Source organism: Hakea prostrata, chromosome 9, assembly GCF_041222555.1.
Source record: "Hakea prostrata isolate BN-2017 chromosome 9, UWA_Hpros_2, whole genome shotgun sequence".
Classification (NCBI taxonomy): Eukaryota; Viridiplantae; Streptophyta; class Magnoliopsida; order Proteales; family Proteaceae; genus Hakea; species Hakea prostrata.
The window spans coordinates 64,656,447-64,678,894 of record NC_142608.1 but is presented as its reverse complement, the minus strand read 5'-3'; the positions used below and the strand labels follow the sequence as shown (position 1 = coordinate 64,678,894).

The 22,448-nt window shown below is 38.7% G+C and overlaps 1 protein-coding gene across 2 annotated transcripts; it reads right to left on the bottom strand.

The window, feature by feature from the left end:
• Window positions 1-20: 20 nt before the first annotated feature.
• On the bottom strand, window positions 21-22,103 carry SWP (RNA polymerase II transcription mediator). Of its 2 annotated transcripts, XM_089167719.1 has the most exons (9): window positions 21,839-22,103; window positions 20,600-20,871; window positions 15,453-16,532; window positions 15,052-15,149; window positions 11,367-11,541; window positions 9,803-10,805; window positions 8,689-9,710; window positions 6,393-7,486; window positions 21-2,027 (listed from the first exon to the last, which is right to left on the bottom strand). In XM_089167719.1, the coding sequence occupies exons 2-9, from the start codon at window positions 20,807-20,809 to the stop codon at window positions 1,232-1,234; spliced, it is 5,478 nt and encodes a 1,825-aa protein (XP_089023845.1). In that variant the 5' UTR covers window positions 20,810-20,871; window positions 21,839-22,103; the 3' UTR covers window positions 21-1,231. The 2 variants fall into 2 exon arrangements, with proteins under 2 accessions (XP_089023845.1, XP_089023847.1); XM_089167721.1 differs by lacking the exon at window positions 21-2,027 and having other exon boundaries at window positions 6,389-7,486.
• Between the last annotated feature and the right edge of the window lie 345 nt (window positions 22,104-22,448).

The window sequence follows — 22,448 nt, the reverse complement described above, 5'->3', positions numbered from 1 at the left end:
TTTATAAACATGCAGGGGAAAAAATTCGTCATATCAACAAAATTTGAGTTAAATTTTATACATATCAACCAACAAAAGTTGAGTTAAACTTTATACAATCACAGAATTTCAGTATCATCTTTTTTTTATAGAGAAAAAAGATCACCGCATTAAAGAGCAGTTACAAACAATAGTTTCACACATTCCAAAATTGTGTGAGCCATGAATTGATACACTGCTAAATAGTGGACTGAGGTACCTTTGCCAAGGAATCTGCAACAGAAAAAAATTTTGGTAGGATCTGCAACAGAATTTCAAAATCATAAAATTTGACTCACACCAATACGTGGGACAGAGTCGGAACATTTTTACATGTCCAATAATCAGAATTGCAACATTATACATTCCTCATATGATGAACATATGTGATTAATATTCAAATGAGGAAACCATGATCTACACAGACCATTAAACCTTTTGCTAAAGACAAACATGTCACGTAATCATGTTTCTAAGTTAACGGCCAAAGCTGCTAAATCATGGCACACCAAGAGTTGTCACACCCCAAAGCATACAACTCTAGAGAAGTCACACGCCAAGAAGCAGGCATTATGACACATTTTGTATCTGAAATTCCAAATGTAGGGATGTTACAGAAAGAAGGGGGTCTTTTACTTTTCTAATTTTTTTCTGAGACCTTCTAACTACATAACCTCTTCAATGGGGTCCCAGTGACAAAACACAACCCACAGACAAACGTTCCAGAGTTGATTCTTCCCCTCTTTTTTACAAACACAATGGGTGTTATCTATACAAAAATCTTAAACCCTAATCAGAATTCCGATAACAGAAACCTCCTAATGTTGTTATCATACAAGCTGCCTCTTGACCTTCTAAATCCGCTGAAGAGAGAACACCCAAAAAACGAGGAGACGAGCGGGTCAAGAAAAAGTCCTCCATCAAACAACGCTCCGGGTCGTCCATAATTTTTTAATCCTCCTTGATATCCCGAGTATGAAACTTCTGCAAAACCATTGTGGAGGTCCAAGAGGCAACTAACACAATCTTGATCCAATGGTGGTTGCAAATGATACAATCTACTCAACGCTCATCAGCACAATCAACAATGTTTGACCTAACACTTAGCGAAGCAAGCAGCCAAAAGCCAGTCTCATCTCCTGAGATGCCGATGTGCAAAAATATTTACTGGTTGTTCACCATTTCCTTCGGTACTGTCTGAGATGAACAGCAGTTATGCTGCACCAGAACTAGCTGTACTACCATCCCTCAACCCTTGAAGGCATATTTGAAGTGCTCTTTGCACCCCATCGGCAACTCCTCTCAACCTTCCCTGAGTAGCATCTACTGCCGAACCTCCACTCACATCCACTGTTTGAGCCACCATCTGTTTGCACCTCTCCCACTCTTCCCTTTGCAACCAGCAAGCACGGCCTCCATGGCTCCCCTCCATTCCCTGGAAAGATACATGAGGATTCTCTCCAAATGAATATCTCAATCGCACGGAAACACAATAGGGCAACCAAGCAGCTCCACCAGCAGCATTTATGTGGGGTATGTGAGCAGAATCAAGAACCACCGTGAGCCCAAAATCAACAGAATTATGAGGTCGGTCATAATGGATGTTGCTTTTTGCTATTGAAGAATTCTCATTGTTTGCTTCTGTTGCTGACCCAGAATGATTCTCAAGACACAATTCAATGCGGGGCTTCTGTGCAGGGGCAATATCTCCACCCTGTGCCTGTGCCAAGCCCTTTTTCCAAGCAATCAGTTTCAAGAATTCCCTGAGAACTGAAATGGGTAAAGTTAGAAGGGTAATGAAGGATGCAACTCGAGATGCATCATATGGTTCTGAAGCAACACGGCGACTGAAGTAGTCGCATATCTCAGATATTTCAGCAGGGGCTAGTTCCTCCTGAGCATTGGCTTGGCTTTGCTGCTGCTGTTGCTGCTGATGATGAAAACGTTTCACACTCAAGACTTGCAGAAGAAGTTGTACTCTGTGGACACTAACCGCGAATACATACCCCCTGCAGAAATATATCGTCAGATCCTCAGATAGGAAAAGGTAAGGGAAATCCTGTCAAATAACAAACAATGCTTCAAACTATGAGAGACTTCATGTGTGCGTCCAGCTGCAACTGAGTGAATCATGACTGGAATGTCTGCATTTGAAGTGCAAGTGTACAAATAGTTTCCTAGCATCAGGGTAAGCATTACCCAACAGAAAACGGTGTAATCAAAGCCAAAATTACATCATTGATTAGGGAATGAAAAATTTTAATAATGGGATGATCGATTTAGGGAAGGTGGGAAAAAGATAAGAAACAATGGCAAATAGGTCTTGATGTTGGAGCCTCAGAATTTTACTTTATTTTTTTCCGCACCGCATTGACCTAAAACCCCAAATTCTTTCTACTTAGAAGCACTTGGTTTATCATGAAGAATTACTAGATCTGAAACAAACCTCCTTTTGCATAAACTCATACATTCGGTGATAATTTAATATCAAATGCACAAATAAAATACTATTCCAAAGAGGAATAACTGCCATTACACTCCTTTCTTTTGTTGTTGAATTTGGGAGAGACTTTCAAATTGTCGAGGCTTTTCCATTCACAGTTCAAATTTCCGTCAAAACCACCGAAATTTAATGAAATTTAAGTTTCCAGCCAGCCAACCGAGACGAAAATTGGGGGCGAAAAATTCTTCCCAAGTTTCGACTGAGCTGGACCAAAACAACAGTATATTATTGGCTGGGCTGGGCAACAAACCAAAATTTCTATAGTTTCAACCACAATTTGAACTAATTACATTAAATAATAATAATATAAGAAAAGTTAGATCAAACAGCTTTTGAAATATCCTAAGGTATTACCCTTTTTTCCTGATTAAATTATTATGTTGAACATTGTGTTAGATTGCTGTTTTCTGTATGCAGAAAGAGTATTAAAATAAAATAGAAAATTTGCTTTTTCCTTCATCAATATGTAAGAGATTATTATTTTTTTAAATCTTTGAAACGCTCTTGGTAAAGCTGCAAGAAATCTTTCTTCTTGCTGTATTTTGCAGACAACAGCTTGGTCCAGGCTCTTATCTTTCTGTCTCTTGACACCTCATCATTTTCATCTTCTTTCTTTTGATTGTAAGCAAGGTAGTGCTGCCATCCCATCAGGTTCATTTCTTTCTGGTTCTAACAATTTAGGGTCCTTTCCGGTTGCTTGTTTTCTCCTTCTCACATTTTCTTTACATTCACTGTTTCCATCTCTTTTTTAGAATCCCGAGACCCAGGTAGATACAGGGTATGGGACAATGTACTTGTAGAAATAGTTGCCAGGAGAAGAAGCTTCTATTGGTTTGCTGTAGGTTTTTATGATGTCAGAAATTTAGTTTCAGTTTCTCTACTCTCTTACTACAGGGACATAGCCATAAGTAGCAAGGACAGCCGAAGGTTCTGAGAATAGGTAGAGATACGATGGTATTCAATCGGCAAAAGTTTCTTTTTTGGTTATTTACTTTGCAGCTATTGTATTTGTATGAAACATTTAAATCCCCCGAAACCACCTGTGAAGATTTCCAGGTTTCAACTGAGATGGTCAAATTATGTGGCCATCTCAGTTTGGAGGTTGGCCGATTCGAACCTTGCTTCCAATCAAGCTGACGAAGTGCCAGGGCCGAAATAGGGCCTAGGGATGCATTTCCGGCACCTACGGGCCTGAGGGGTGAACCAAACCATAACAGTGAGTACTGTGGTCAGTTTAAGTACCCCTGTCCAGCCCAATTTGATCTTATTAGAATCAGAATCTCATTTTGACTTCAGTCCTAATTTTATTTTGTTATTTGAAATAGTCCTCGTTAAGTTATGAAAGAGTCCTACTCTAGTTAGGAGTATCTATTTAGGGAAGGATTCCTTTAGTTGCTGTCCAAATTTTACTAGGAGACTTGTCCTACTCTTGTTGAGTAATTTGAATCGTTCGAGGATGAGATAAGTGAGAGTCCGAGTACAGTAGGAGTCCCAAGTGAATTAGAAGGCCTTTTATGTTTGCACTTTTATTTACCTAGGAGTCTCTTTTAGATAGAACTCCTAGTTTGTTTTGTTTCCAATTTGAGTCCTAGTAGAAGTCCTTGAATGCAAGGCTATAAATATAGCCCCACACTTACAGCAAGGGAGTTTTGATTATTGAATAAAACATTAATGAAGGGAGCCTTGGAGGACATCCAAGGAGGAAATTTGCAGCAGCTTTGAGCATTCAAATTTTCTAAGATTCTTTAACCTTTTTTCCCCAGGTACAACCCCCCTCCCCCACCCTCAAAAAAATAATAATAAAACAATAAAATAAAATAAGAGAAAAAGGAAAAGAAAACCTCTACCCCTACCCTTTCCCTTCTCTCTCTTCCGCTTACAACCCTAATTCCCCAACCCTTTCTTGTGGCAGCCTAATCTCTCAGCCCAAATCCTAAACTTCTTAACTCTCAATTCCCTCTCCACATCCCCCCCCCCTTTAGGAATCAATCTCCCCCATCTCCTCCTAGCCTTCGACTCCCATCCTTCCCCTATTTGTCCATCCAAACCCTAAAATTTCGGCACTTCATCTTCTTCCCCCAAAACCCAAGCAGCCCTAAGTTCCTATCACCAAGATCTCTCAAACCCCTCACCTGAATCCAATTTCCTTCTGGATTCATCATCCCCTTCCCCTCCTCTACCTTCAACATTAACCCTAACCCCAGCCACCCCCCAAAAACCCTAGAATTAGAAAACCCAAACATATAGATCCCCCAAAACCCTTGAAACTTGTATTTGAACTTAAATTAACACAACTCAGATTTAGATTTCAATAAACTCTAGCCGAACCCTGTCTACCTTTCCCCAAACCCTAGATCATTCAAAACAGCCTCTACACTATAACCACAGGGTTTGATGAACCCTAATTCTTACTGTTGAATTCAATTTATTTATCCTGTAATTGGCCCTCAAATTGAGGGGTTACATCACAAGCTCCTCAGTATCACATATAGGCAACAGCACTTATGCTAACTAATAGAACTGAAAATGCAATTGGTTAAAGATCACAAGGTGGCTTGACTAAGAACAATCAGTTCTCAAATGCAGTAGAAATGACTCTCCAAAACATGAATGAATAGACATCAGTACCCACCATCATGATCAATGTAATTAAACCTCCACTATTACCACAAGGCAATCTGATGGAAGCAGGTAGCAAGAACCCTAAACCCTCCGGATAGGACCCCAAGCAAACACAACAACAAACAGACAAGCTAACACTAACCTAAAAGTTCAAACTCACCCTCAGCTCTGGAAATCAAACACAAATATAGGAAATAGGATCCCTTCAAAAGATGTGAGAAATCCAATGACTAGATTTAAAGAACTTTGAAGATTAAAGTAATCTGAGACAGGAAACAGGAGTCACTAAAAATTAAATTACTTCAGAAGAAACCAATGAACTTGCTGAAAGTTGGACAAATGATCAATAGTATCAAAGCAATCAACAAGCTGGATAAAAATTACTTAGAAACAAAATTTTATTTCTTTCAATTCAAGTTTAAGGTGATAAAATTTTATTTCTTTCAATTCAAGTTTAAGGTGATAACTCAGTAGTGACTAAACAGAGCTAAAGATCACCAGAGTTATTGACTGTGATGTTGTATTTCCCTAACCAAGGGCATGTTTTAACTGTTTTAATTTCATGCTAACATTTCCAATAGCTAAATTATATGCGGTCAGCATACATATTAGGACCTATGGAAAGCAGTCAGCCTACCCTAGATAAATTTTTGTCCAAACCACGAGTACCGAAAATTGGGTGGTACTTCTATGAAGACAAATTCATTGAGCTATTAAAAAAATGATAAAACTATGAAGAAGCACAGCACACGCACAGCACAAGAAAGGGACAAAACCATGTTACTTGAAGCCAAGATTTTGTTTCCGGAGCAGAAAATCCCCAGGTTCCATTCAGAACTTGGGAAATTCCGGGTTTCTCCAGGGTCAAAACTTGAAACCTGGGAGCTGGAATATTGGCTACTTGAGCTGTACCTCAAGCATCATAATAACCCTCAAGCATCATAAATTCATAATAACCTGTTTATTAGTTCAAAAACTAAAAAAGCACGTAAGAAAAATCTGACTCGTCAATGCAGCTAAATTGAGTGCCAATAATATACACTGCGGATTTCTTTTACCCTACATCTACTATTTTAGCCCAACAGGAATAACATGACTGAAGCAAGGTATACCAATTACAGAGGACCGCAATCTACAGGAAGTTATCAGTAAAATGATTTTTCATCACCAAGTCAGCTAGATTTCAACAAGGAAATCCAGCATACACCATAATCTAATAACAAAACAAAAAAGAAGATATAGATCTTACCCCACAAAGAAGCGCAAGGCTGGCTGTTCCTGATCCAAATTTAAAAGTGACCCTTCATTTTCTTTTAGAATTGACCCCAGGATCTCCTTCAAAAGAGCAGGTAACTGTGCAAAGAGCCACAGTACTCCAAGGTACTTGAGAATGCCTCTTAAAACCTTTTTAAGAGCAACAAGGGGAACCCAACCACCACCATATCCTCCATCATCCCCAAGCCCAATGAAAGCTGTGTTGAATTCTCCCCTCATATGAATAGGTAAACTAGTGCCAGGTGATCTACGTATAGGTAATCCTGAGCCAACAGAAGCAAAATTTTGGGAAGCCAAAAGTGCATTTCCTACACGGGTTATTCCAGCTGCCTGGTTACCTGCCATTGGAGTCGATCTAGATATTGCACTGGTACCTGTGATATTAACCCGGTTTCCATTAGCTGCTGAAAGCTGTGAACCTGAACTTTGATTTGGATTGCTTGAGCTTGTGATTCCAACCGTTTGTTGGGTAGCAGAGAAATTAGGCTCTAATCCATTCAATTCCTGAGCTACATGCTCCATGATAAAAGGCCGAAACTGAGGACATGGCAAAGAACCCCCAATCTCTGGCCCACCCTTTGGTGGAGTTGCTGGCTGTAGCCAGACCTGATCTCCAGCAAAACAGCGCATGTCAACTGCGAAGTGTTTACGGTAAATAATGCGTATCCAGTAAGGACCACGGAGTACAACGGAGACATCAATAGGCAAAAGTGAGCTAGGAACAATTCCAGGTCCACCTCTCCCAGCAACAGCTAACATGGTAGTCGCATGAAGGTTGTGACTTCCAAGAGGACCTACAACAGTACTTGCAACCGAATTCCCAACATGAGCAGATGCACCTTGCGTAATATTGGAAGATGAACTGCTTGGCATCACTCCTTGAGAAGGCATGAAACCATTCTGCCTTGAGATAGCAGCGGGTGCAGCAGTAACACCAGGCGCACCAGATGCAGGACCAGCCCGTGCAGGTCGAGTTGCAGCTGCAAGAGAAAATAATGGTCCTGCAGTCAAGCGAATGCAGTCCAAAAGGGATGCCACCTCAGCTCCATTAATGAAATCTTCCAGAAACTGTACAAAACAAAGGGAAAATGCTTCATAATGATGCTATAAGTGCTAAGCAGTTGAAGAAAATCTGTTGATGGAATAATCACATAAAATATCACTGAATCAGGAAAAAGAAAATCAACTCCAACTACAATCTTGACGGGAAAAGAATTGTGTTAAAAGCAACTACAGTGTCTGGATGCCGAAAAGTTTTGGGCTACAGAACATATCTGGCAACATAAATTGCATTACATAATTTCAATTATGGACTTTGGACAGATAAGAAGGCAACAGAGGACAACACATCAGTTAACTACATATTTCAGGCATCAACAAACAGACAAAATCACTACTACATAAAGTTTTTAACAGAAAGGCTGTTAACTTATTTATCATGGGGCCAAAAAGCAAAACTATAGCATAGTACATTACATATAGGCTATCTATGGATTTTCTTATTGGGATCAAAGGAGCGAAAAAATAAGCTATAACGTTTTGATTGCCACTTGTCTCATTCCCAGCTGTTCTTTTACCGAAGTGGGGGGGTGCTAGAAAGGGTCTTCAAAATGTCCCATCATTATGCCATTTTGTTAATTTTCGTGAAAGAGATATCTTTCCAGAAAGTAGAAATTTGAAAACCTGACCAGCCAAGTAAGCCACTACATGTTTTTATAAATGCTTCCAATTTCATTCAGGGGGTAAACCTTCCAATTATCTTGAAAATCCTTTTTTACCCAACTTAAAACATTTTGGGAAATACAACAAAGGGATATGTTACATTGCACAATGATAAGACATGTGTCACATGTCCATTATTGCTTTCGCCCAACTCAAGAGGCTTAGAAAACACGACAAAGAAAAACAAAAGAGGGTTTTTCAGTTCACAGTTCCAATCAATAGATCAGTTGCCGGACATGCTCATATCCAGAAGGCTCAATTGACACCCTCAACCCTTATAGTTCCTTTGAAGTTCAGGTGAGTAACAATACAATGGAACCAGCAAATATACAATCAAGAGTACAAATATGAGCAGTCAATATCTGAAGCTTGCTTCTTTTTTCTTTTCTTTTTTGGGTTGGGGTTCTTTTTTTTTTTTTTTTTTTTTTTTTTTTTTTTTTTTTTTGTTGGGGGGGGGGGGGGGGGGAGGTTTCAAAGTACTTAAATATAAAATTCCTTTTGTGTGTCTATGCATGTCTGTGTCCTGTTCTTTGTATGGGGGGACATACCTTTGTATGTGGCCAAAGCTGTTCTGGAGAAACATGCATTGTGCAACCATCTTTCCCTGATTCCCATTCAACAACAAAGCGAGCCACGACCCCAGAAACAAAACTGAACCACAAACTCATAAGACCAACAGCTTCTATTCTAAATTGCCTCCTCATTTGTTCTGATATCTTATCAGCAACCTCAGGAGCACCTTTGGCCACAGCAGATGTTATGTTGTCGGAGTTTGCACTGATTTCTTCCGGTTTATCATCTGCTCTTACTCCAAGCAGTCTCCGCATTCCAAGAGCAAACAAACGAGCATTTGAAAGTCTCTGCAAATCAGCAACTAATTTTTTGATGCTATCATCCTCAACAGACCTATAACCAAGGATAACACCTTCTGGATCATAGCGTATATGGGAATCTATATCAGACGTATTGGCAATTCGAACACCAGAACCCCATGCTGTATTTGTACTTCCCTTCTGAAGTTCCCATAATTCCCTGAAGTGTTGATCATTTATCTTGACATCCCAATACAAGCTACCAGGTCTCCCTAGTCGCAAGCAAATGTGTTGCCATGAATCTTCTCTGGCAAAAGGTAGCCTGAACCACAAATTTGAGGATGGTGTTCGCATGCCCACTTCTTCAACATATGGAATGTCAAGAGCATCCATCTGACTGGTAAGTCGAGCATGCTTGATACAGAGAGAGCAATGCCTCACCACATGAAGAAGAGTTGTTACATATATGTTGGAAGGTGCGCTCCCTTTATTTGCTTCAGCTAAAAGATTCCCATATGTAAATCCCTCGGGTTTACTCATCAATTCTGATGAATTAAGTGCTTGTGATGCAGGAGGATTTCTAGAATCTGATTCTGAGATTTTCCTCCTCTTACTAAATTGTGAAGTGTCATCTAACCCTTGAAGTGAAGGAATGAACTTCAATATATCTGAAACTGAACGCTTTCTTTGGTTTTTCTCATTTTTAGGTGGGACATCAAGAATTGTGTTGTGAGAAATCCCAGATTCTGGTGCATTGCCTTCAAAAATAACATCAATCAAAATTAGTCAGCATCACAAATGCAGAAAACCTAGTAGAATAAAATGTAAAATTTCAGAGCAGACATCTTACATACGGGGCTGGTATTCCACGAGCTCAACCTAGCAGCTCTAGAAGATGCAACAAGGTTAGGTGAGCTTCTAACCCCATTTAGCTTCATGATGGCAGATGCTTGAGAACCTATTGGCCCTAACATAGATAGTGTTCGTGATGAACGGCTGCCCAAAGCTGCCTCCTTCGAAGAGTCATTCAGAAGCCTCACCTGACCTTCATCCATCGGAGAACAAGGGCCAGGTTCCACTGAATATGGAGATCCAAGAGAAGTCAAATCTTGCTCAGATTTTGAAGATGTCAGTTTTCTAATAGATGGGCTTCTTACTGGACTACTTGATTGGATTACACCCTTCAAATTGTTTGAAGGATATATAGAACTACTGATATGGGGGCCAACACCAACAGAAGATTTTGAAACATTATTGATATGAGGGAGTTGCAAACTTCCCTCCCACTTAGGAGAGGAGATTCCAGGTTTTATGCCCTGATTATATATTGGAACAGAGCTAAAATTAGAAGCAGGAGATGAATTAAATGACAAAGAATGGTGAGTATGAACAGGATAAGAAGTTATTGATGTCCCTTTCTCAAGCTCAAACACTTCATCAACCACGGATGAAAAACTAGACTGAGGACATCCAGCAAACCGTGTAGAAACATCTAGACCAAACTCAGAAAGAAGGCCATGCTCAGATGACTGATTGGAGTTGACAATGTTAGGCAGTGAAGAAAGTAGTTGGTCCCGATCAAGAAGACTTAAGTTCATTTCATCCTCTAGTATTTGCAGCTGGCCGACGTCAATGTTATTGAAACGTATGACATGATTAGAGTCACCAGTATGGGATCTTCCAGATTGATCTGGTTGGGTCTCGAGCAGTTTAAAAAGCGGTTTGAAGTCCTTGTCAAGTTGCAACAGTAGAAAATAAGAGCTGCCACACTGTGGGAACCCCATCAGCAATAAACCTGACCCACTCAAGATGTTCTTGGGTATCTTAACTGCTGCTAAACCTTGTTCGTACACCTGCAAAAATCAAAATTTCCACTTATTATTTATGCATTAGATGCAAGAGGCAACCATATACTTTAAAGCATGGGAATCCCCCTAAGATATTATCCAGGTGTTGGTTCAGACCAAAGTGAAAGATTTTTGGGCCAACCAAATTTGGGTAGAAACTGATCAAGACCAGCAACTTTTTGAGTAAAACCTGACATGCGATGGACGAGTCTAAACTGAAATTTTGAACCATGCTCAGCAGACTTCCATATGTAAAACATCAAATGCTTTGAAAAATCATATAGGATATCACTTCAACAGGAGCATTTGACTATAGGTGTATAAACCTAGCTATGGCACACTTCTTTTTCTTTCTTTTATTTCTTTTGGGTGGGGGCGGGGGGGAGCGAAGGAGAAAGAGGAGCTAAATATTAATTGAATAAAATCATACAAGTACATGCTGGATCATAAATTCCAACTAAGTGATCTCTTTTAGAAAAAAATCAATTGATGAGCCTACAAGCAACTCACAGAGAGCAAAAAGCAGGTATCATTGGCAAAAGGGCAAATACGTAGAGAAAGACGTACCTTGAGGCCTAAAAACCTGCCAATCGATGCATATAGGTGTAAAACACTTTTGCTTCTCAAGTCAATAAATACTTCTGCCACACCCATGCTACCCTGATTTAGAGCTTCTTCACAATCTGACACGGCAGATGGCATGAGAATATTTCTGGAAGCTTGGAGAAGAAAACGCCCATTCCTACAATTCCAGAAGAAGTAAGACATCAAAAATAGAATATGAAAACGAGCATCACAAAAGTATACCTCAGCACAACCCCCCCCCCCCCCAAAAAAAAAAAAAAAAAAAAAACTGTGCACAATGGATTCCAGGTCTAGTCAACCTTCTTTTAGCCAATGACAAAAACAGGTTTATCTAGTTTACCCAATGATATCCATGATTAGTAGTGATAGCATGTAAAAGGTTGTTTCATCGTTTTCTAAGGTATATGCTTATACATGAGACATAATGTAATACTGTTTCTGAGATATCAAAACACTACAATAAACAAGATCTTTTCTCAGTGAAAAAGTTCGGAAGAGAAAATTCCAGATCATAAGGTGGTTTGACCGGATCAAACAACTAATCCTAACCTTGATCATACACAGGGTTCTTGACCGACACAAGGGATTTCTTCACACAGGGAAGAGAAGAGCAGAAAAAGCTTCTCATTAATCAAAATATATGCACCATCATGCTTCTCTCCCTTGCATATTTATATGAAAAATTCAAAAACAGACTTAAGACAATAAAAGGAAAGGCGTCACCAACTCTTATACCAACGAAGGTAACCAAAACTGACTAGGAAATTAAACTAATCATTAAAACTGGACAGATCTTCCCGAAAATCCATCCTATACAGAATAAATAACTCACTAATCCTGAATATGTAGCCTATACCCATATTAAAGAACCATTAAAGTAACCCAATTACAAATAAAAAAACTGGATTAAAGGCCCCACACATGTATAACCCAAACCAAATATTATTTCTACTATTTAGACGATTTTAATTGCATCAGGAAGCCAGTTAAAAATGTATAAGAAGTTGAAAGTTAAAATACCAACCATGCAACAGTAGGATCAATTATAAGTTGCAGCAGCACATGAAACACCAAATGGAATGAAAAAAAAATAAGAAACAGGAAGGAGGGGAGGTAAAGATAGGAGGGGCTAGGCCATCTAAGCCTTGGGTCTCTTAGCTATTTGAAACTAAGAACTCTCTCAGATCTCAAGCAAGCATACTGCGATTTCATTGATTTATAATGGTTAAGATCTTTGAGGGAATTATATTATTTACACAATAGAAAGTGCTTGCACCCAAGTAGCAACAACAATAACAAGCATTATCCAAGCCAGTTTAGAAACTTATCAGTTTAAATGTAGTTGTATTGAAAATTTTTGACCCAACTGCTTTGGTCGCCTTATTGCCGCCAATGTACCGTTTGTCACCTAAACGCCTAGGCTGAGCCCCAACCGCTTTGATCGCCTTGCCGCCTTGACAACCATGATATTAGGCAAGAATAGATCCTTTCTTTAATGAAGTTCCCATGTACCTCAATATGTTTTGTTTTGTCATGTGACTCATGTTGCACAATGTTGTGGGCTATACTTATGGCAGCTTTGTTGTTACAATTGAGTACAGTGGTTTCTTCGGAATCAACCCCAACTCCAGAACCAACCATCTGAACCATATCAGTTCACAAACTCCATCTGGCAATGTCCTAAATCAGTCTCAGAACTGATAGCTATAGTGGGCTGATTTATGCTTCTCCACATGACCAAATTACTACCTACACTAAAGATGTGTAATAGCCGGATAGAATTCCTATCTGAGTTGGATTCAGCCCAAGTATCTAGCACACAATTGTCCTTTCCCTAGAGAGGACTTCCAAGTATTTGAGAATACAGCATCCAAGTACCTACTCTTGGTAGCATGCATAAACTGATTTACCAGTCCAGGAAGCTAAACCTTAGTTTGCTGCTGCTTCAATTTCAGCAATATCCTTGATGCAGGTCCAGCACTGAGGGGTTACATAAGTCATGGCTCTTAAGCCTTTACTTTTAAGGTGAAATGGTACTCCTGTAGGCTTATTGATAATGAGTATTAAAATAGACAAATCACTAATACTAGCTTGAGTTTAAGTTAGGGTTACTTGAGCCTTTTAATTTTGTGTATGTAATTAGGGCTCCCACACTCTCCACAAATGGAAGAGTTGTGATTTTTCTAAAATTCAGTGTTCTTAGGTTTAAGATGTTAATTAAGTCCTCGTTCAGTTAATAGTTGCTGTTCAAAGTCAACTAGCGGTTTGAAAGTCAATGGGAATTTTAGTTCAAGTTGAACTTTTAGTTTACTAAGTTTAGTAAAGTTGTCAGCTAAACGTTAGGGTTTTGCTTTGATGATTGTTTGGGACTTCTATACAGCCCACATAAGTGCACTTTCCTTTTTATTTTCAAAGTCCCCAGAGGACTGCTTCTGCGAGGCTGATAAACTCTTTTACTTAAACCCATATTGCAAAGGAATAAGGTTAATATTTTCAAATTCAGTTTTAATCGAAACTATCTCCCACCGTAGAAGAGTATTGGTGTTTGAAGTCCAAGACTATTTGAAGAAACTGTTGCCTGAAATTCAGCCCTCGCATTCTAGGTGCTTAAAATCCAAGGTGGAAGAAGAACCTTGGCATGTAAAATCCAAGCCTTCAAACAAGAAGATCCACCCTTTCTCCTTCAAGAGTCCATCCCCAGAAAACCAAGTCAAACCTTATTCGCATCCATCCTTCTCTTTTCTTTTCTATTCTGTTGTTTAAATAAATAAAAAATTAATAAGAGAAGAAGAAGAAAACCCACAGAAGTCTAGTATTTCTCCTCCACTAAACTTGCAAATATTTCCTTAGAACAGCCATCAAAACTACATTGAAGGACCTTGCATCCGAAATTTGCAACTCCAAGTCTCATGTGCTTTTCAAGCCTGATAGAGTCTCTGATGGTGGAACCCCTCCCCCAAGGTTAACAACATCCCCTCCAAACTATACCTCCTCTAGCCGCTTTGACCCTAGAGTCCTAATAGGAGTAGGACCCAACAAGCTCCTAAAATTTAGGACTTGCCCAGATCACTCAGAAGTTAAATCAGGCCTAAATCTTACTTTATAATCACTATTCTAAAGCCACAAGTCCATCAGATCACTACAACTCCCAAAATAATCCTTGACAGCCTAGTTCGAAATTTTCTGGTTTTGGCATGGTTCATTGAAGATCTTAGCAGATTGCTGCACTGTTTAGACTCCCAATTGAAGGCTACATTTATCCTACAAGCAGAACATCATCAAACCTTCACTATTAGATTCCCTTACACCAATGTGGCATACCCATCTTCAAACCCTTATCTAGAACTACATCAGGTATTACTGCACCTAATGACCAATCATATCAGTGTCAACATGTTGGGGCATATAATTCAGTGAAGCAGTAGCTAAATAATTGAAACATAGCTTATCCTAACCCAATATAATTAATATGAGTCAAGAACGTTCTATTTCAGCTCTTCTGAGACATCCTCTTTTATAATTCTGATACCACATAAATCAGCGGACAAAGCATATCAAATACTATAAATAAAGTTAAAGACTTCTATCCAATTCTAAACAACATAATAATGAGAGAAAATTGATTAGACAGGTAAAAGCAAAAACTTCAACGGGAGAGCAGCCAAACCTGATGTTTATTCCAAGTGTTATATATGATGATCCATAAGCCCGCACACGCAATACTTCATCCCCTCCGCAGTCCTTTTTACTGAACTTCCTATCTTTCTGCAGACAGAAGAATCATTAAGACAACAGTAATCAACACATAGAGGATGATTGAGTTCATGACCATAAATATTTGAGACAACAACAACAAATTTAGTGGAAATCCAGTGGAATGTATGGTAAAGGGTCCAGAATAAACAGATTGGTGATTAATACCAATCTCATTGGACTGATCTCATTTTCAGGATAAACAGATATGAGGGAAGGACTATAACATAAGTGGATCCATAGTCAAGCATCCACAAGATTGGATGTTATCATAAAAATGCAAGAAATAAAGGATCACTTATTTCTTTGATTTACCTTTTTGGAGTCAGTCTCAGATTCATCAGCATAGGACTGAAGAAGAACATCATCTGCATCCTGACAAATGTGACCATTTTTGCTCAGTTCTCTATGGACTTCAAGAAGGCGTGTGTATCTGTGGCAGGAAATAGCCCTTAGAAGCAAGTTCTCAACATCAATACAACTTAGATCAAGAGAAAACTCTGCCTCCTTGTCAGTATGAGGATCTATAACAAATGTACTATGAAAACACTTTATCTGCATATCTTGTCCAGGTTCAATTTTAATGAACGGGCACGACACTGAATCAGATCCTCCAGTATTTTTGTCAAAATCTAACCAGTAAATGATTTTCACTCCAGGAGTTTTTAGACTGGCCAAATCAGGTTCCCCATCTTGACCCATCTGCACAGAACCAACATTACCTCCTTGTCCTGTGCTGCCATCAGATATGAGCTCAAAACGTATTGCATCTTTCCACCTTCCTTGACGAAGTGCTAGCACTTGCCTTATGATGGTATCCATAATAAGTGCCACACACAGCTCGTGGAGGATTGAGTACAAAATCATGAATGGGTTGTCAGCTGCAGCCATTCTACGTTCTAGATCATCTCCAAGAGCATGTCTCCGCAATTCCTCTAACTTCACAAGCCCCTTTCTCTCACCCACAAGAAGTTCCAAGTGTAATATTCTCCAGAGTGATAAATGTCCACGATAACCAAGAGTAAGAAGGACCTTAAATTCACCATTGACATGCAGAAGTGCTGTACCATCTGAAACTTTGATTTCAGAAATTTCTTTAGGAATCTGAACTTCAAGCAATTTAGATCGCAATAGTGTCTCTAACTTTTTCAAAGCTGGCTTTCGCTGATCCTCAGTAAGGGAGCTCTGCATTCCCACATCTTCAACACATTTTGGTAAACGCTGATAAGTTCCAGACAGTAGAACTTCTATAGCAGATGGAACATCATAAGTAGGAGCACGTGCTTGCTGCAGCCCCTCGTGCATGAAAAACAGGGAATCTGCAGCTTGGGTGAAGCACGTATCATGGCTTGAAAGTGTAGATGCAAGCTGCTGACAGTACTGAACCAATGGAACCTGAAAAAGTCAAGCCAACAATGCACCAAGACTAAACATTTAAGTCTCCTGACTTTAACTAAGGAAGAAGCAACAGAATACTGTTCAAAAACATGTCACCTCTTACATCAGATGCATGTCAAAATTTTGGTTAAAATATCTCATCATATGTCTCTGGAAAGTATTTTATCATTCTCTGTTGCTCAGATAATAGTTACCTAGTGACTGATACTTATGTATTATCTGCTTGCCTATGATGATTTTGAGGGGGCACATTGGACCAGGCTTATAAAGGACAAGGGACCTATATATCCTTCCCAATATGTATTGGAACCTCAGAAGGTGGTGTTTCTTCTATAGAAGCATAGAATTCCCTTCAGATTATGGAAGTAACCCTGGCATATACCACTGCAAACTGTTGCTTACGATATACACAAACAATATGATAGAGGAACTATTGGGAACATGTTGTCCATTGCTGCATGCACAAACTATTTTCTTTTGCCTCTTTCTGATAGGGGAAGGAGGATGTGTCCAAAATGATATGTCTCCCTACCTTTCAATGGGGGAAGGGAGACATCTATGCCCTTGATCTGTACATGCATACAATGAATTGAGGAAGGCAAAACTATGGTGTCCATATTTAGACCCAATCCAGCCCCACATCAGAACCAGATACAAAGCCCAGCTCCATATCTCAGGAGCAGACCAGATGTCCAACATGTGGAGACAGGAAAAAAATGCATAAGCAACAAATTCTGGGAGAAAAGGCAACCAAGTGACTCCTCCGTAGAGCTTCTAGCATAATCAAGAGTCTTCAAATATGAGCTGGTGACTAGCTTATTTAGATCAATTTCTTCTAAATTCAAGAGAGGAGACTGAGACTACCTTCAAGACAACATATTCATATAGTGATGTGTTGGAAGCATGACTGAGGTTTCCTAATTAGAATAGTATTCCCCTTTAAATCCCCCAATTTAGTTATATTTTATTATTTTATATTTTCTATATTGGTTTTTTATTTGGTGTTGGATTGGTTTCCTAATAAGTCTAAAATTAGTTTATCTACTTGTTTTTGGTATTTCTTTTCCTACTTAAAGTGGGATTTACTCCGATTGTAAGTTGTAACTATAAATACCTCAATGGGGCCTATGAATGAAATAATACTTTCTGAGCAATAATTTCTTCACCTTCCAACATGATGAGCATAGGAAACTTTAGTTTGAGCTGGTAATTAATTCCTTTTGTGCATACTAGTCGGGTTTTGGAGAGTTTTGTTCCATTTCTTTGTTTTTGCAGTTTCAAACACATTCAGGGTGCATGAATATATCAGGGCTATCAGGTAATGCATTTGTACTCTACCGTGTTTTGATTCAATAGAAGTTCTTATTTCCAACTTACCAAAGAAAGAGAAAACTAGTTAGTAGGTTATCATAACCAGTTGTGAGCATGTACACCATATGGATTGATGGTATGAAATATGAATATCTATTTCTATTGTTCTTCTTTCTTCTTATTGTAAACATTTGTATCAGCAATTGTTTGGTGAAACCATATTCAGATCAAAGCTTAAAAACTCGAAATTCTTCACTAATTCCAATCTATATCATCATAGAATTGGCTAGATTCATATGGAAACCGAACAAAATCGATCTGGATTGATCCAGCACCACCATGACGCCAGTTTTTTGTTCTTCTTCAGAGCGCCCCATGCCAAGAAATCGACCATAGTATGAAGAATAAGTGGAAAGATCTTTACAGAAGTCCCTGTCCAATCCAACCAAAAGGTTAGTATCGTATATCTCAAATTTTTGTTAAGATAAGGGTCGAATTCTTTTAGCAAAGACTTGGTGCTCTCCTATCCAATTCCCAAGAGTGACTAAGCACGAGATGAGCCATAACATGGGCAGTGAAACTGCTCTTGGTAGAATCGACCATAAATATTCTCTTTCGGTATGATTGCATCAGTTTGGACTCAATGAGTGAAGAATCAGGGTAATTTGGGATCTACATTGATCAATTCCAAGTCAAACTGATGAATACCAATCCAATTTATAAAACCCTAATCAAAGAGTAGGTCATGATGCAGTTTCCAGCTATCTCAAATTCTCAATTTTTTTTTGTCGATCTTCTTGCCCAACGAAGCTCTTGATCTCTGCTCTGTTTTAACGCTTGGTTTCATGTTCTTCCAAGTATGCACAATTGTAATACCTTGTTTTGACGGATTTGAATTCTTCCTCTCTTCCAATCCAAAGTGAGATCTCATTCTGAAACCCAATTCCACTCACGCTGCCTTAGTCAGTTCCGCTCCACTAAGTGACTCAAGTTTCGCTTGATGATTGGATGGAAGACTCACACAGAGAGATAGATGAACTCTGGTGGCTTCTTCAACAATCTGAAGTACTCATAAGTTTCTACTACTACTCAATTCAATCTATGTATTCCTATGCAGGGCTCGTAATCTCTGCCTTGCTTTGAAAATCAACTCATATCCTTCCAAGTATGCACAGTTGTATAACCTTGATTTCTGATGAATGTTTGTCAATTTTCCAATTAGTTACATATTTTCTTGACCCTACTTGGTCTGCATTTGAAAGAAGAACGGTATCAGAATCAGAATACAGCTCTGCTGCATCTTGTAAAACTCAGTTTTACCCTTTCATAATTCTGATTAGTTAGGCCTACAAGTCAACCATTTGGGATTTCTATCATAAGTTCTCCTGGAAGCAAGAGTCCTAATCCATGCAGTGACTTGTTTATTTCGCATTAGTGAACTTTTCTGATCCAATTTTATCTTCTTAGTCTTGACAAAAAAGAAGTTTCAGATACCCGCTTCCTACATCATTTACACTAACCTACTGTAATAGGTAATGGTGATGCAGTGACTGGTTTGTTTCGCATTACCAAATTTCTATCCCAATCCAGTTTTAAACCTCTTAAACTTAACAGAAAAGAAGTTTCAGATACCCTGTTCCCACATAGGATAAGATAACCAATTGTAATAGTTAAGGGTGAAAGTACAATTGATGGAGAGACATAGAGTTGAGATGAAGCAAAAACTTAAATTGAAATTACTCCAAAAGAGTACTACAAATCGAAAATTGGCTTGAATTCATTTAATTCAAAATGAACCAAAAATCCCCAAGTAGGATTTGAACCTACAACCAGTCAGTTAAAAGCTACCAAAGAAGCTCTTCACATGGATCAAGATGGCATTACTTAAGACGGCCATGTAAAGGACATATTGTGCTGTGGGGCAGTGTTGTTTTTTCCTAATAATTATCTTTTATGTAGTTGATTACTACTAAGAGCCAATGTTATTTTCGTTATGTTTGATGCCTTGTATACAATATAAAATCATCATGGACAATATCAATAACCACCAGATATCAACAGGAACTACTTAAATGACAATAGACGGGCAATAAATCCTACAGATATAAGATAATGAATTGATCACCTAAGCTTGTCAGCTAAAAGGTAGCTTCTTATTTCTCACACAGGTCTAAGGAAGATTATGGGAATGAATGAAACCACACTACAATGCCCTTCAGGTAAGAGCAGTTGAGTTTGAGACTCTGAGTTAACTGAATTATTTACCCTAGCTTTGTTTGACCTACTTTATTTATTATGTCTTAAATTTTAGGCAATGAAAGGGGAAATTATGAATGATTCATCAACACCACAAAATCTTGCTCGGTATAGAAATTCCTTCAGTAGAACCAATTAGAAGTTATTAGCAATCACCTCATTATCCTACTTTTTTCAGGAAAAAAAAATCCAGACCTCAGATGATGCCCCAAGCAAACAGCTAAACCTACAACTCACATGCTAGCCAAATGACAAGAAGTCTGCCCATGCAATTTATTTCAGCAAACATTAAAACCACAGAATACCTATCCATAACAACATTGGCAAACCACAATCAACAACTAGATAATCTATGAGCACAACTAGTACCTTTTCCATTATTAGTGTTCTAATTTCAACTCAAACTAGAGCATCTCAGAAGAATCACCCAAAAAGAAGACAGATCCACAATCACATAAGCTCAAAAAGGGAGAGAAGAACCACATTATCAAACTGACCTGCTGGCACCATTTGGCAAGAACATTGAGCCGAAGCATCCGCTGCCGCGTTTTCAGTATATATTTGAGGAGACTGATCTTCTTTTCAGAGTCCGACTGCTCAGTTGATTTCGAAGTTTCCACCAAATCCTTCAGCATGAGGAAGGAATCCTCTGCCACTCGACGCACTACAGTCGAGAAATCGACCGTTTTTTGGCCTAGTTCTGCCATTTTTCTGGCTTCTTGGGCTGCAAGATCTATGCTGAAAATGTCATTGGACTAAGCATTTGGACCTGTAGAGTGAAAAACGTTGGGATGGATGAAAGAAGAAAAAAAATTACTCTATGTACAAAGATATTTCATTGGATTAGGTTAACGTTTTGATATACTATTTTATAATACAGCAAGTGAAAAATAATAATTTGATTACATAAAACCATCGGCACATACCAAAATTGAAATGTTGGGTTCAACGTGAAACAAGGTTTCTTTAATTTGGCTCTGGATAATCCCTATCCCACTAAATGCAGACAAGATAGATGTTTCAAAAATCTTGCTACTGTATGCAGATGCGTAGGTCTGAACAACAATGCCTTCAATATTGACTAAAGCTCAATTAACTATCAAAACGAGAAACCCAGCAAAGATCAAATACACACACACCAATAACACAAGAAATAGAGAACAGAAAACACAAGAAGAGGTTTAATCTAACTTCCTGACTCACCTCACCAACTCTATAATTTCAATTCTCAGGTAAATACACCGGCAAAGTCAACACCGTCCGAAGACAGTGTTCTAACGAAGTGTTCAACTGTTCCAAGATTCAACATTTTGATAACTCAAATGTGGAAACGATAAGAGACTCATTGCTTAACGACACGATTGACTTCCTATTAGTACTATTCACAGAGAACACGAGGTCTAAAGAAACCAGTACCTATACCACATGTCTAACCGTAAGCGTCAAAAAGAAAAGTTCTTCTTTTCAGTAAAAAAGAAGAAGCTGATTTGGGGTGTGAAGACGCCGAATGGAGCGACAAAAACCCAGATAAATGGTTAAGGTTTGTAATTGATTGGTTTTGAGTTTCAAAAAAGGGGGGAATTGGGAATCTCAATCTTGGTTCAAGCTGCAAACAACCACATCTCCAAAACCCTAGATTCCTATGTCCTATGAAATTCGAACCTTGCGTAAAAGGGAGAAAATGAGACATTGGAGTGGGATAGAAGAGAGAAAGTAAATGAAATTGCGGTCCTTACCGGAATACTTTTAGATTTGCAGGGACCTTAAGCTTCGGCGAATATTAAGTCTCGCTCCTCATGTCGCTTCTGCAAAATAACGTTGGAGAAGACCACCTTGGAACTAGGGAGAAGTGGAGAGAGAGAGAAGCAGGGACGAAACCCGAACTAGAAAAGAGAACACTTTGCTGCGAAGGAAAATTTTCCGGCGCAACGTCTCATGAGGCGATTTGAGCGCAAAACCTTTACACCGAAAAAAAGAAATTGGCTATGTGGAGAGCCTACTGTGGCCCCCATTATTAAACACAATCATCTGCCACTTCGCTTCACAACTCTTTAAAACTAGCTTACATTTGGCAAAAAAAAAAAAAAAAAAAAAACTAGCTTACATGGTTACATACTTACATGTCAAATTATATTATTAGCCTTGTTAGATATGACAATATTTGTTATTCAATTAGGGTATAAATGTAAATTTAATAGTATATTCCACTAGTACCATTAAATAAAAAAATGTAAAAAAGAAAATCAGCCCCTTTCAGATGCTCCTCTGAGTTGGAAATTAGAGTGTCTTTTGAACAGCTGGGATTGAGGTGGTGTCTCATTAAATAAAAAGCTAGGGTTTTTCTTT